Genomic DNA, 17,203 nt, shown 5'->3' on the forward strand with positions numbered 1-17,203 from the left:
ACACAGATTTTTTCTTCTATATTTTCCCTTACCTCCGCTCCTATTTTTTGCGGATCCAATCAGGTTCTGACCTCCCCTGATTGAAGTTCTGTCCCTCAGGTAACTAAATGTTCCTATGAGGGCAGAAGCCTGCTCTGGTGGTCTCCAGGCGAGTCATTTGATCTAACAGATCAGACGCAAAGTATGCACATAGCTGCTACAGCCTTCTTACCTACCCAGTTCGGCTGCTAAATGCTGGCCAGGGCTAGGTTCTATGTGTAGCACCACCTTGTCTGGTTCGCCGGCTAAAGGCCATCCGCATCGCCTGCGCGTCCCTCTACTAATTTTTTCTGCCGTTCACCGGCTATTGGCTGGTCGTGAGGCATTCTCAGGAGACGCTGCGGGGAGGCAGGGGGCGTGGTCGCATCTGATGTCACTTCCGCCTTCCCCATTGGCCGCTCAGGCTCCTTTACCCAGAGATCTTCTCTTCCGCCCACACTAGGCGGCGGCGGCCATCTTTGTTGTGGGCAGGACGTCATATAAAATGTCAGGAAGTCCACGCAGCGCTGCTTACATGGCGTTCTGCGGCATTTTGGGAACCTCATCCCCTCATTTGGTGTGGCAAGCCTCTCGGTGCCCGTTGCAGGTCAGTTTGCGCTAATAGATGACCCCAGTTTTTACAGGGTAATCTGCCCTAGACTGGCACACTATTTTCTAATGACTGCTTTCTTTCTTGCAGCTGCTCTCTCATAATGCATAAATCTGCTAAAAGAGACCACCAAAATCTGATTAGGTAAGGGTGGTGAGTATTAATGAGGTTTGCTACCCTTCCTTTTGAGGGCATATTCTAAGGCTTATTTATTTTTCTGTTTTTTTGTAGCCACAAAGGCTCTTCAAAGAAGAACCTCCAGGGGTGCAGCTCAGACTCAGGAGATGAATATACCTCACGTGCAAGGTCACGTCGCATAGCCTCCTCAACTGATTCACCTCATTCTCCTGTTGGCAGAGGCTCCAGAAGACAACGAGCTAGAAGATTGTCTTCCAGTTCTCCTGACCAATCCCGCGCTCCCTCCCCTCGCAAGCATACTTCCAAGTCCAATAGACCTTCTGAAGACCAATGCTGGCTATGCGGTAATCTGAAGTTACCCGACAAAATGGTCTGCAGGGATTGCTACACAGATATTTCCGGACAAAGTCAGGATCTTTCCTCAATGATTAAGCAAGTGGTAAAAGACACTATAGCAGAAATGGGCTCTCATCCTCACAGTGTTTCGGGGCCATCCGCTTCCAAAAACTTTGATTCTGATGTAAGCTCTGAGGAGTCGGAGAACCCCGATTATGTTCTGGATTTTTCACTTATCCCGTCATTCATTTCAAATGTTAAGCAAGCCATAGACTGGATTGATCCGGATGACTCCGAACAGCCGAAAAGAAAAAGATACTATAAACAATTGAGCAAGGAGCATGCCTCATTTCCATTTATGGAAGAGGTTAAGGAAGTTATTATGGAAGAGTGGAGCAAGACTGTTAAAAAGTCTTCCACGAAGAACCGTTTGAGAAAGCTATACCCTTTGACGGAAAAGGATGCGGCTATAATTGACGCTAGTCCGGTTGTTGATGCGGCTGTGATGAGGTTAGCCAGGAACACTACTTTACCGCTAGAAGATGCCGGCTCATTTAGAGACATTCTTGAAAGGCAAATGGATCAAGACTTGAAAAGATCCTACATGGCTTCCGGAGATTCCGCTAGACCAGCCATTGCCCTAACCTCGGTTGCCAAAGCGCTTAAAGCTTGGGTTTCTGAGACTGAAAGTGCGATCATGAGAGATGCGGACAAGGACTCAATATCACTGAACCTTGACAATATGAAGCTCGCAGCCGAGTTTATCGGTGAAGCCGCCCTTGATGTTATCAAGTCTACAAGCAGATCTATGCTTTTCTCTGTAATGACTAAAAGAGCCCTCTGGCTCAAAGCTTGGGCTGCAGATCCTACCTCAACCTGGACAAGAATCCCATATGATGGAAAACATCTTTTCGGAGCTACTCTAGAAAATGCCATCTCTAGGGTCACTGGAGGCAAGACAGGATTACTACCTCAAGATAGGAAGTTTCGAAAATCCAACTATTTTCAACAAAATCGACAATCTTCTCGAAGATTTAGGCAGGCGAGCTTCTACAGACCAGGAAAATTAGACAACAAAAACTGGAAGAAAACTCAGCCTTCCTTTTTCAGAACCTCAAAACCCAGAATCTCCGCTCCAGCGGAGTCCAACGCGAAGTCTTTTTAAAATAAGGCCCGCCCTCTCAGACGTTGTGGGAGCCAGATTGTCCCGTTTCGCTTCTGTTTGGGCGGAGAAAATATCCGATCCATGGATCCTGGACATAGTACAGAAGGGTCACAAGTGGTCGTTCAAAACTCCCCCTCGTGTACCTCGATTCGTGAGAACATCAATTCCAAAAGATCCTGTAAAGCACAGAATTCTTCTAGAATATGTCGACACACTAATCTGTCAAGGTGCAGCGATTCCAGTTCCTTCTGTTCAACAATACAAAGGTTTCTACTCGCCAATATTCATGGTTCTAAAAAAGACCGGGGACTGGCGCCCAGTTATAGACCTCAAAACCCTCAACAGACATATCAACCTGCCGAGATTCAAGATGGAATCCCTGCAAACAGTCGCAAGGGCAGTAAGACCTGGAGATTGGATGTGTTCCCTCGACCTGAAGGATGCTTATTTCCATGTTCCCATCCTTCCGTCGTATCAGAAATTTCTTCGTTTTGCTGTGGGACACATCCATCTCCAGTTCTGCTGCCTGCCGTTTGGACTGTCAACTTCCCCCAGAACCTTCTCAAAAATACTCTTGGCTGTTGTTGCAATCCTGAGAGAAAAAGGCGTCAGACTTCTACATTACTTGGACGATATACTAATTCTAGCAGATTCAAGTGCTCTTCTAGACGAACACAGAGAACTCACGATAAAGACGCTCACCACCTTCGGTTGGCTAATAAACATGAAAAAAAGCCACTTTCTTCCTACCCAGGAGATGATTTTTCTAGGAGCAGTTTTTGCAACAGTTCCTGGCACTCTAGCCCTCCCGCTAGACAAAATGCTTCTGTTAATTGCAAAGATACGTCAGATTCAGCCAAACTCGATGCTTACTGCCAGACAGTGCATGAAGATCCTGGGCATAATGGCATCTACGATACCTCTAGTTCGCTGGGCTCACTGGAATCTAAGAGGCTTCCAGATGAACTTTCTGTCACAGTGGCACAAAACAGAGCTCAGTCAATTGATTCTGATTCCTTTTCACGTTTGGAAGACTCTGCAGTGGTGGACGTGTCCGGAGAATCTTCAGAACTGCTGTTCCCTGTTTCCTCCCCTGTGGGTTCAAGTAACTACAGATGTCAGTGCACTAGGCTGGGGAGCAGTCTGCGGAGACATAGCCGTTCAAAACACTTGGTCTTTCCCGACAGAAGATATGGTATCAAACATGTTAGAAATCAGAGCTGCCCTCCTTGCATTGAATTCTTTCCTTCCAAAATTGTCAGGTCAACCAGTGATGCTTCGAATGGACAACAAGGCAGCCGTGTCCTATATAAAAAGGCAGGGAGGTACACACAGCAAGTCTCTTCTACAGAAGGTCCAGCCGATCATGGAGCTAGCTCAACTCCACTTCTCAGATCTCACAGCAATCTATCTTCCAGGCCCGCAAAACTTCCAGGCAGATCTTCTATCCAGGAAAATCTTCGATCACAACGAATGGCAACTAAACCCAAAATTTTTCCAGCAAATAGTGAAGAGATGGGGGGTTCCTCAAATAGACCTATTCGCGTCACACCAGAACAAACAGCTTCCAGCTTTCTTCGCCCGCTTTCCTTGCCCAGACTGTCTAGCAGTGGACGCTCTAGTCCAGCCTTGGACATTTCGAAAGGGGTATGCCTTTCCCCCCTTTCCATTAATCTTCAAGTTTCTTCAGAGAGTCTCATCATCAACGATGGAGATTGTAGCAGTAATTCCAAAGTGGCCAAAGAGACCGTGGTATACTCTCCTCCTAGCTCTGTCAGTAGAGCCTCCTATTCTGCTCCCGTGCATTCCGGACCTTCTGATTCAGGATCATTTTGTGCACAACAACCTTCACAGACTAAACTTAGCGGTTTGGAACTTGAAGGGCAAAGGTTGTTAGCAGAAGGTTGCCATCAGGAAGTAGTTTCCACTCTTCTCGCTGCAAGGAAGCCTTCAACAGCAGCGGTCTATAACAGAACCTGGGACAGATTTGCCTCTTTTGCGGGACAAGCTTCCTTTGATGCCTTAAATCCGAAAGTGAGCGACATCCTACTTTTCCTTCAGAGAGGCTTGGACCTTGGCCTGGCATACAGCACTCTTAAATCCCAAGTCTCAGCCATTTCATCTGTCCTGGGAATTTCTTGGGCAGAAAACTCTTTGATAAAGCAATTTTTTAGAGCAGCCTTAAAGCTTCGACCGCCGAGAAAACCGAAATTTCCCCAATGGGATCTTCCATGTGTGCTGGACTATCTATCTTCGAATCTATTCATTCCTGTGGAAAGTTGCTCTTTGATAAATTTAACACTTAAGGTAGCCTTTCTTGTTGCCATAACTTCTGGCCGGAGAGTGTCAGAGCTCCAAGCTTTGTCGCATAAAGAACCTTTTTTAATCTTTTATGAAGATCGAGTCGTCTTGAATCCGGTTGAATCTTTTCTTCCGAAAGTTGCAACGTCGTTCCACCTTAATCAAGAATGGTCCTTGCCTACTTTGAAAAGTCAACAAAATCCTGACTTACCGCATCCATTGGATCCAGTATCCCTTATTAAACATTACATATCGGTAACTGACTCCTTCAAAAATACTGACAGACTGTTTATTGTTCCGCAAGGGGTTAACAAAGGAAAGCCAGCTTCAGCAAGAATTATTGCGGGTTGGTTAGTGAGAGTTATTCAAGATGCATATAAAGCGAAGAATCTGACTCCCCCTCAGCAGATTTGCGCACACTCTACCAGAGGAATGGCGTCTTCTTGGGCTTCCCTGGCGAAAGTTTCCTTAGATACTATATGCCGAGCAGCAAATTGGGCCTCTAGCCACACCTTCATAAAATACTACAAGATAGAACCTGCGACCTTAACTTCAAGTGCCTTTGGAAGAGGAATTATTTCATTGGCATCTAACTCTTCTGTTTGTTAATTTGCTTCTTGTTTATGCATTAAATTTGTGTGCCTGCACTCCCGCCCTATGGTGTTTTTTCTTTCTAGTTAGTGCCCATCTGTATGCTGCCATGGAGAGTCCAGGGAAACCGGAAAATTGAATACTTACCTACCGTAATTTTCCTTTCCCTGGAACATCTCCATGGCAGCATACAGCCCCGCCCTCTGCAGGCGGCTCGGCCAAAATGCTAAGGAATGGTGGCCATTGGGTGGGGCTCCTTTTATATTCAAATTAGTCCTATCTGGCAGTTGGAGGCGGAGAACTGCCCATCTGTATGCTGCCATGGAGATGTTCCAGGGAAAGGAAAATTACGGTAGGTAAGTATTCAATTTTCCGGTATATTTCATTTCTGTGTCATAAGTAGGGATAAAGTTATTTCTGATCAAATAGGGACATCGCTAAACTGTCAAAACTGCTCTGGTCAATAAGTTGAAAACAAGGTCTGGATGCGAAGTGGTTATATAGCACTGACATCTTCTGCAGCACATTACAGAGTACATAGTCATGCCACTGACTGTCCTCAGAGGAGCTCACAATCTAATCCTACCATAGTCATAGTCTAATGTCCTACCATATTATTATTATGTATTTATATAGCACTGACATCTCCTGCAGCACATTACAGAGTACATAGTCATGTCACTGACTGTCCTCAGAGGAGATCACACTCTAATCCTACTATAGTCATAGTCTAATGTCCTACCATATTATTATTATGTATTTATATAGCACTGACATCTTCTGCAGCACTTTACAGAGTACATAGTCATGCCACTGACTGTCCTCAGAGGAGCTTGTGCCATTAACAGTGCAAGAATGGCAGCAATATTCCCCTTGAACATCAATAGGTGAATTTTGGATTGGCTTTTGTAGGCTCCACCCACTTTCCTGAAGATTTATCCCAGTCACCCAGTGACCAACTCAAAGTTTGAGAACCCTGCCATTAACAGTGCAAGAATGGCTGCAGTTTACATTTTGCCAGTGAAATTTGTAATCGTTTCCGCTCACTTTTTGGTTATGGGGATGAAAAGTATCCTATATGTTATTGCAGGTAATGTACTATGTGCGTGCCAAATTTCATTCAAATCTGTTCAGCCATTGTTGTGTGATTGAGTAACAAACCTCCAAACTTTCGCATTTATAATATTAGTAAGATAAGATTTATATAGCACTGACACCTTCACCAGGACTTTACAGAGTACATAGTCTTGTCACTAACAGTCCTCAGAGGAGCTCACAATCTAATCCTACCATAGTCATAGTCAAATGTCCTACCATAATATTATTATGTATTTATATAGCACTGACATCTTCTGCAGCACTTTACAGAGTACATAGTCATGTCACTGACTGTCCTCAGAGGCGTACGAGAGAGAACGGCGCCGGAGACTTGGGCGCAGGACACAGCCAGTATATGGCTGATCCTGCTGCCGCACAAGTCCGGGCCGTGTTAATTACTATTCCCCCTCCAGGCCGACATGGATAGTGGGGGAATGAAATAAATTTGGCTTCCAGCAATTGCTGGAAGCCGAATTATTGTTTTAAAAGCAACTTCAGATCAGTCTTCTGACGGCGCTGAAGTTACTCCCTGTGCCTGCGATAGCCATAGTTCCTATTACGGCCTATGGTGGCGCCGGCTGCGCCCAAGTCTCCTGCGCTGCTGCGCCCAAGTGTCCAGCGCTGGATTTACCGTGTTCGTCCTCAAAGCAGCTCACAATCTAATCCTACCATAGTCAGTGTAATGTCCTCCCATATTATTATTATTATGTATTTATATAGCACTGACATCTTCTGCAGCACTTTACAGAGTACATAGTCATGTCACTGACTGTCCTCAGAGGAGCTCACAGTCTAATCCTACCATAGTCATAGTGTAATGTCCTACCATATTATTATTATTATTATTATTATTATGTATTTATATAGCACTGACATCTTCTGCAGCACATTACAGAGTACATAGTCATGTCACTGACTGTCCTCAGAGGAGCTCACAATCTAATCCTACCATAGTCCTAGTCTAATGTCCTACCATATTATTATTATGTATTTATATAGCACTGACATCTTCTGCAGCACATTACAGAGTACATAGTCATGTCACTGACTGTCCTCAGAGGAGCTCACACTCTAATCCTACCATAGTCATAGCCTAATGTCGTACCATATTATTATTATGTATTTATATAGCACTGACATCTCCTGCAGCACATTACAGAGTACATAGTCATGTCACTGACTGTCCTCAGAGGAGCTCACACTCTAATCCTGCCATAGTCATAGTCTAATGTCCTACCATATTATTATTATGTATTTATATAGCACTGACATCTCCTGCAGCACATTACAGAGTACATAGTCATGTCACTGACTGTCCCCAGAGGAGCTCACAATCTAATCCTACCATAGCCATAGTCTAATGTCCTACCATAGTACCAATTGTTCAATAGAAACAATGAAATAACCAGTTTGATTTTGGGTTGTTGTAGGAAATGCACACAAGTGGGGAGAGGACAGTTACACTCCATGCAGACAGTGTGCTGGGGGACTGGCCAGGGCTGCAGATAGTGGAGATGATGTAAATTATTGATGGGTTCTTGTTGTTGTGTGTTTGGTGTTGCGGATCAGGACACACCTGAGTGTACAGCGCTCATCCGCAGCCACTGCCTGCACTGATCCCAGATGAGACACTCAGGACAGCAGGAGAGCCAGTGCAACTCCACTGTCCATTATATTACTCCTGTATCACTGCCATGCCCAATACACTGCACCTAACACTACACTGTACACTGTACCACCGCTATATCCAATACTACACAACACTGCAATGCATCTAACACACTACAATGTACACTGCTATATCCAATACTACACAACACTGCACCTAACACACTACAATATACACTGCATCACTGCTATATCCAATACTACACACCACTGCACTGCACCTAACACTCTACACTGTACACTGCTATATACAATACTACACAACTCTGCACCTAACACTACACTGAACCACTGCTAAATCCAACACTACACAACACTGCACTGCATCTAACACTGTACACTGCTAAATCCAATACTACACAACACTGCACCTAACACACTACACTGTACACTGCTATATCCAATACTATACAACACTGCACTGCACCTAACACACTACAATGTACACTGCACCACTGCTATATCAAATACTACACAGCACTGCACTGCACCTAACACTCTTCACTGTACACTGCACCACCGCTATATCCAATACTACACAACACTGCACTGCACCTAACACTACACTGTACACTGCACCACCGCTATATCCAATACTACACAACACTGCACTGCACCTAACACTCTACACTGTACACTGCTATATACAATACTACACAACTCTGCACCTAACACTACACTGAACCACTGCTAAATCCAACACTACACAACACTGCACTGCACCTAACACACTACCATGTACACTGCATCACTGCTATATCCAATACTAAACACTACACTGTACACTGCACCACCGCTATATCCAATACTACACAACACTGCACTGCACCGCACCTAACACTCTACTCTGCACCACCGTTATATCCAATACTACACAACACTGCACTGCACCTAACACTCTACACTGCTATATACAATACTACACAACTCTGCACCTAACACTACACTGAACCACTGCTAAATCCAACACTACACAACACTGCACTGCACCTAACACACTACCATGTACACTGCATCATTGCTATATCCAATACTAAACACTACACTGTACACTGCACCACCACTATATCCAATACTACACAACACTGCACCGCACCTAACACTCTACTCTGCACCACCGCTATATCCAATACCACACAACACTGCACTGCACCTAACACTGTACACTGCACCACTGCTATATCCAATACTACACAACACTGCACTGCACCTAACACTACACTGTACCACCACTATATCCAATACTACACAACACTGCACCTAACACTCTACACTGCACCACTGCTATATCCAATACTACACAGCACTGCACTGCACGTAACACTCTACACTGTACACTGCTATATACAATACTACACAACACTGCACTGCACCTAACACACTACACCACTGCTATTTCCAATACTACACAACAGTGCACTGCACCTAACACTATACATTGTACACTGCACCACTGCTATATCCAATACTACACAACACTGCACTGCATCTAACACTCTACACTGTACACTGCTATATCCAATACTACACAACACTGCACCTAACACTCTACACTGTACACTGCTATACCCAATACTACACAACACTGCAACTAACACTCTACACTGCCCCAATGCTATATCCAATACTACACAACACTGCACCTAACACTCTACACTGCACCACTGCTGTATCGAATACTACACATCACTGCACTGCACCTAACACTACACTGTACCACTGCTATAGCCAATACTACACAACACTGCACTGCACCACACCTAACACACTACACTGCACCACTGCTATAGCCAAAACTACACTGCACTGCACCTAACACTCTACACTGTACACTGCTATATCCAATACTACACAGCACTGCACTGCACGTAACACTCTACACTGCTATATCCAATACTATACAACACTGCACTGCACCTAACACTACACTGCACCACTGCTATAGCCAATACTACACAACACTGCACCGCAGCTAACACACTACACTGCACCACTGCTATAGCCAATACTACACAACACTGCACTGCACTGCACCTAACACTACACTGCACCACTGCTATAGCCAATACTACACAACACTGCACCTAACACTCTACACTGCACCACTGCTGTATCCAATACTACACAACACTGCACTGCACCTAACACTCTACACTGTACACTGCTATATCCAATACTACACCACTGCTATATACAACACAACACTGCGCTGTTGTACCCGACACTATACCACTGCTGTACCCTACACACTGTGCCACTGCTATACACAACACTGCACCCGACGCACTGTAAGACTGCCGTACCCGACACACTGCCCACAGAGGACCATGATCCAGCTTCCTCGATCAATAGATTCGACTGATTTCAATACAAATTGGGTCAACTCCACAATCAGCAAGCTTGGTGCAGCACAGATTTTTATCTGATTCAATAAAATGATGGAATCAGATGGTTGATCAGGCCGCAATATCGCTACCTGTATGGCCAGCTTTACAGATAGTGGCGCAAAGAGGCAGAAAAAGGTAAACGAGCAGGTAAAACAGCCAATAACACTTCACTAGGACAACAGAATAAAATACTCCACATTGGTTTACCGAGATACTGAGCACAGGCCTTGCTGCTGCACAATCTTCACCTTTCCAAGTTACTATGCAGTCAGCTATGAATTTCCAAGCCCAGCATGACTTTATAACCATGGTAACAGTGCTGTGGAGAACAGACTGCCCAGAAAACCTAGCTGCATGAGTTATTAGATGCATAGAGCAGGAGCCCTGGAGCAGGAGCCCTGGTCTGTTTTTACCCTTTCAGTAATCCAGTGATGGGCAGTGTGCTGTGACACCCATTTGGCAGCCTCTGATAGGAACAATGTAAGATGTGTACTTAGACCTGACGGACCCAAATCCATTCACTTTGCATTAAATCTGCATCTCACGGACCATCTCCATACCAGGGCCACCATCCTACAGCAATCCCTGAAAGAGGACCTGTCACCCAGGTCACACACAGCCGAGATGGCTGATCAGAGGACCGATCGGGTTACACTTCCTCTCTACCAAGAGACAGGCCTCCTGCAATTTAAAGAGAACCTGTCACCCTAGACAGAGGCTTGTTCATAGCAGGTGACTGACAGCTCCACAAGCTGCCTGTTCATATCCCAACCAGAAAACCGCCATACAACCATGCCCAACCAACCTATCTCAACCTCCTGTTCAGCAAGTTCCATCAGGTGTTCAGCTGTATTGCTTGGCCGGTTATGTGCAGGGCAGACTGATAACATCCAATGATATCACACCCCACATCCAACCCTTTCCGATTGGTCGATGGAAGAATTCTCTTCTGGCCATACATTCTGACTGGCTCGTTCTGCAATCGAGATTAGAGATTGTCTCATATGTACCAGTCTGAACCATCTGTGAGGTGCTAGCATGGCGGGAAGCTATATAATCATGTATGATGTACAGCCCAGCCTGGGGAGCAGCTTGGGGGTGTTCCCTCTGACGTTCCTCGTCACCCTGCTCTGTCCTCGTCACACATACCCGAGATCAGAGGCTCTTCAGAGAGAGATCATCACACAGGCAAGCCAAGCCATACACCTGTGTAGCCAACCTCCAGTGGAAGCCGACTTTCCTCAACTCACCAGCAGGGTACAGAATTCTGAAGAGGAGCAATCTCACTTCTTTCTGTTCAACAGATTTTACCCAACCTCACCCCAGGTGGTTCCTCATCTTAACCTCGTCCTACCTCCCCAGGTTGTGCCTCTCCTTAATTGCCCTCACCCCCTCCAGATGGTACCTACCCTTTAGGTGCATACACACATCCAATTTTGATTGGCCAATCACTGACCAATCTTATCCATGTAGTAGGAGGGTCAACAGATTTTGAACATTATGAACACATTGGCTATCATTCATGAACAGGCTGTCGGTAAACAGAATCAGTGCGGGAAAACACCGCTGGCGGATTTTTAGACTTCTGGGTGGGCATTCATAAAAAAGTATGCAGTTGCGGAAGCAGTGCGGAGATTCCCCGAGCTAAGCTGGCGGTAGGCTTGCGGAGACACGGAAGCTGCAGAGTTGATACATTTCTCCATGTTCCGCTCTGATGCAGCTGCCTGGGAGGTCTGTGTGTCTCCATTCACTTACATTGGTATCGCCACATCACAGGGAGCGGTACTTCCCGACCTCACACCGCTTGCGGTGATCTTCATGAATTAACATTTTGCTACATTTGTACCGATAATCACCGCACAAGGCGGTGATTTATCACTCTGCTCGGTAGTGTCATTTTTCCATGCGGAAAGAGCCTTTATGAATGCTGACTTTGCCGAGTGGTCGGTAAAGTCAGCTGTTTTAAGCATTTCCGCATGGGGAAATGCTTTATGAATATTAGCCATTGTGTAGGTAGGCTCCAATACTACATGGAAGTGTAAAATTGGCCAATCAAAATTTCATGTATGTAGCAGGCTTTACCCCTGCTTCCCCATGCTTAAAAGGAACCAGAGGTGTGAGACCTATGGAAGCTGTCATATTTAGACCGGGTAATATAAAAAAAAAAAAAAAAAAAAAAAAATTAAAGTATCCATACCTGGAGCTTCCCAGGATCAGCAGGACTGCCAGGCAACTTCAGTTCCTCCAGCCGGGCTGATCGCTCTCTCCTCCCTCTAGATCCTCCATAAGGGCCCCTGTAAGTTCAGCCAGTCGGGGTATGCGCAGTGTTGCTGCATGCGCCCCTCCGTCGTGCTATGGTGGCTGGGAGAGTTCTGTGCCTGTGCAGTACCACTCCCAGCCACAGGAGTGCAATGGGGGAGTGCACGACCAGGCCGCACTTGTGAAGTAACCCCAACTGGCCGAACTTACAGGGGCCCATACGGAGTATCCAGAAGGCGGAGGATGGCGGCGAGGGAGTAATCAGCCCGAAGGGGGCTGGAGGAAGCCCCAGGTATGTATACATTTATATTTTAGTGCCATCTCAGGTTCCCTTTAAACAATACCAGTTACCTGGCAGTGCTGCTGATCTTTCTGGTCAGTAGGATCTAAATCACACGCCTGAAACAAGCATGCAGTGAATCTTGTCAGATTTGTCAATGACATCTGATCTGCATGCATGTTCAGGGTCTATCACTTATTTATAAAGCGCCAACAAATTACGCAGCGCTTAAAGAGAATCTGAAGCGAGTATAAAACTCGCTTCTTCGCTTATATTCAGCAGGGGCATGTGTGCCCCTGCTAAACCGCCGCTAAACGGGGGTCCCTTACTCCCCAAATCCCCTCCGTCCTCCGCGGGGATCTCTTCCGCATTGGGGCAGGGCTAACCACTGCAGCCCTGCCTCACGCGCATCTGTCAGCGCGTATCTCCGCCTCTCCCCCGCCCCTCTCAGTCTTCCTTCACTGAGAGGGGCGGGGGAAAGGCGGCGATGCGCTGCTGATAGACGCGCTGAGAGGCAGGGCTGCAGCCGTTGGCTCTGCCACCAGCAGCAGCAAAATCTACGACCAAGTTGGTCGTAGATTTTGCAGGGGGGGGGGATTGGGGGGTAAGGGACCCCGTTGTGCGGCGGGATAGCGGCGGTTTAGCAGGGGCACATGTGAATATAAGAGGAGAAGCGAGTTTTTTACTCACTTCAGTGTCTCTTTAAAGTTTTAGAGGCAGAGGACCAGCAGGACAGCCAGGCAACCTGCATCATTTGATAGGAAATAATAAATATGTCCACCTCTATATCCCTCTCACCTCCAGTTCCCTTTAACCCTCCTTAGCGTAATCCCGAGTCTGGCTCGGGAAGGAAAGCCGCAAAACAGGTTGGTAATCCGTGCCTGAGTGAGTTTCATGCAGGAGCTGCTGCAGAGCTCTGAGGTATGTTTTTCTTCTTGTTTTTAGGGTCTAAAAGCGTGTGGAAATTTTTATGGCTTTTAGACCTTACGTCTGGAAATAATCATAATGCCAAGGAGATTAATGCCCTCCCCACCTGGTGCACTTCCTGAACCTTCTCCCTTCATCTCGGAGATCTAACCTCAACACCCCTGCCAGGTACCAAAATTTACCCCCCACCCCTCCCTGGGCGTCCCTGAGTAGTGCATAACCCGAGGCTGGAGAAATTGGGGGAGCCACGGCTACATACAAATTAAAGAAAGCCCCTAACTCTTGTACTTCTCTGTGTTTTGTAATTGAGGCCTCTAAAAAGGTCTTGTGGTGTCATGAAAGGAGTAGGATTTTGTCCACACTTGGTATAACCTTATCCTAAACAGTGCCTGATGTGTGGGGTAGTCCAATGTAGTGGGTAGCCTATTTTGGTGAAGATCCTCTTACACAAGGAGGTCAGACTTGAGCCCTAAGGCCCATATCCACGCCAGTGTTTAGGATGGTAAGAGAAATATAGGCACTAGTCTACTTTAGGGGACCCAGCAGGAAACCAGATAGGGAACAGTTCTCCAATCGCAGCACCCTCTACAGAGAAAAACATTGTGATTGGCCAAATAGTGTGGGCGTAGTTTACCATAAGCTATTGGAAACCTAGCAGTTCGAGAGGGAACCGTCCACCCAATCATGTTATCTTAATTTCACTAGAACCACACCTTTTCTGATTAAAAATTAAATAAGCTGTGTCAAAACATGTGAGGACTTTGGCCACTGAGGACGGAACTTGGACATCCCTGATCTGATACAACAAGGTCCAACATGTGACTTGCTCTGTCCAGTACCACCGGTGGCTTCTCTCCATGCGTGGTGGGACAGCGGAGCAGCTGGACCTCTACAGGGGCACACACAGTACATATGATAAAGATACTCATTGTTCCAACTTGTTTCAATTTGCTTGCAGTTCGAAATTTGCCCAATTCAAATTGCTAGCAACTACATTTCATTGGTTCCAGTCCAAGCTGCAAACAAATTGCAACAAACTTCGCATCAAGTCTGATAAACTTACATCCAGAGATCAGCTCTACACATTCCGAAGTATTGAGTATTTTGCAGGGCTGTGGAGTCGGTACAAAAATCTTCCGACTCAGTTTCTGAAACCACGACTCCGAATCAAGGTACCCAAAATTGCTCAGACTCCGACTCCTCGACTCCGACTCCTTAGTCTAATACTTAACAGGGCTGTGGATTTTGTATAAAAATCATGCGACTCCGACTCCTCAGTTTCTGAAACCATGACTCCAACTCCGGGTGCCCAAAATTGCCCCGACTCCGACTCCTTGACTTTGACTCCACAGCCCTGGTATTTTGAGGGAGCCTAGTATGAAGGGAGCCTAGTATGGAGGTTCCTGTTGGGAGCAACTGAGAGTAGACAAATCCCAATTCGGACTTAACCCTTGCATGGCATAAATCCCATAACTTTGCATTTAGTTATAACTGTGGTTAAACAGCATACCAGACCAGCACATGTATGTTGCACGAGAGGCTTGATGGAACTCTAACCACATTTGGACTGCCTGAAACACAGATTCACCTAAGGCCCACGGACTGTGCTGGTCTAGTTTGGGAGTCCCAGCAGGAAACCTCATAGGGAAATCGCACTTATATGATACGAAACTTCCAGCACTTTCCAACAACAGCACACAGGTCGTCAGCAGATCTTACCTTGTAGACCTCAGAGAAGAACCCAACACCAATCTTCTCACAGTAGAAGTCATCAATGCGGGCCAAGTTGGAGACGGCACTTCTCAGGGCCCGGTAGGAAGAGGGACGCAGGCGGCAGGAGCCCTGGCTGGTCAAAGTAAATCCATGGTGTTCCCCAGCACCGGAGGCAACAGTCTCTGGGTCTCCATCTGCTTCCATAGCAGAGACCTGGTCACATGCCCCGGGGTTCCCAAGCTCGGATAAGAATGAGAAAACGGTAGTGGCGGGTGGATCACATGGTCCTTCCGATGTAAAAATAACCACAGAGAATGGGAAAGTAGTTCTGGCCAGACAGGTGGGGTGAGATAATCCAGAAGATCATTCCTTGTGGGGTCTTCCAGGATCCATGTGGTGATAGGGCTACATCCAACAGGGCTCTCCCCATGTGCAGTCCCAGTACTAAGTAACCGGACACTGCAGGGCATGGGAACCCAGTAATCACATCAGAGAGGAGAAGAGCGCTCCCAAACCCAGCAGCACCCGCAACGATTACCAATCAATCCCTACACACCCTCCTGAAGTTCCACTAACTTGTACCCCACCAATAAACAAACCCAATACCCCAAGCTGCAGAGGCCTGGGGGGTAATTCTCAGCTACCTACCCCTCACCTCTACAATACCCAACACTGTACATCAACCTAACATACCCAATTCCACCATACTACATGCTGTGTTACCCCCTAGACCACACACACGGCAGACCACTCCAATCCAGTCCTGTACAACCAACTTACTACATAGTCACCCCAATCCACCAACCCCACCTATAACCACCCCAATAGACCCCAGCCCTCAAGGATGCAGGCACCCTAATACTCCCCAACCTGTGAGATGGCAGGTACCCCAATACTCCCCAATCCTTCCAGGCTACAGATACCCAAACGCTTCCAACACTCCTCAATCCTTCCAGGCTGCAGGTACCCAAATATTCCCCAACCCTTCAGACAGCAGGTACACCAACACTCACCAATCCTTCTAGGTTGCGGGTACCCCAATACTCCCCCAACCTTCCAGGCTGCAGGTACCCCAATACTCCCCAATCCTTCCAGGCTGCAGGTACCCCAATACTCCCCAATCCTTCCAGGCTGCAGGTACCCCAATACTCCCAGTACTTTCAGGCACCCTAACACTCCCCAGACTTCCAGGCTGCAGTTACCCCGATACTCTTCCAGGCAGCAGGTACCTTATTACACCCCGATCTTTCAGCCTAGCGATGGTACAGAGCTCCCCGGTACCGCAGCAGCGTGCGATCCCACAGTGACAGGGGGTGGGGCGGCCTCTCCCCCGCACACAGCGATGCGATAGATCCGATCTCCGGAGATCTCCACCCGATGTGACAGCCGCGGCCTCCGCCAGCCGGACCCGTACTGAGGCCGACACTGGGAGGGGGGAGGGGCCGGTGGGTTCGGCCGGGGGCGCGCAGAGTGACAGGAGGCGGAGGCGCGCTCCCGGAGGCGGCCGCTAGGTGGCAGTGCTGCGCGCATGCGCGGGGTGCAAGGAGCGCGGTGGATACAATGTAGCGGCGGGGAGGGGCGCGCGCCGCGTGTTCTATGGGAAATGTTTATATTATTATTGTTATACACAGCGGCGCGTGCAAACATGCCCTGTGTGCATTGCAGGGGTGCCAGACTCACATACAAGGGGGCAGAAATTATACACTGGGAGT

General features: G+C 47.1%; 1 protein-coding gene across 1 annotated transcript in view; it reads right to left on the minus strand.

Moving 5' to 3' along the window:
• Positions 1-16,939, minus strand: part of LOC137532555 (dual specificity testis-specific protein kinase 1-like) — a 137,339-nt gene extending 120,400 nt beyond the window's left edge. Inside the window, exon 1 of the mRNA XM_068253187.1 lies at positions 15,498-16,939. Within this exon, the coding sequence (XP_068109288.1) occupies positions 15,498-15,695 (198 nt within the window). The 5' untranslated portion in view covers positions 15,696-16,939. The remainder of the gene's footprint in view (positions 1-15,497) is intronic.
• Between the last annotated feature and the right edge of the window lie 264 nt (positions 16,940-17,203).

The sequence above is a fragment of the Hyperolius riggenbachi genome, chromosome 1 (assembly GCF_040937935.1).
Source record: "Hyperolius riggenbachi isolate aHypRig1 chromosome 1, aHypRig1.pri, whole genome shotgun sequence".
NCBI classification, from domain to species: Eukaryota; Metazoa; Chordata; class Amphibia; order Anura; family Hyperoliidae; genus Hyperolius; species Hyperolius riggenbachi.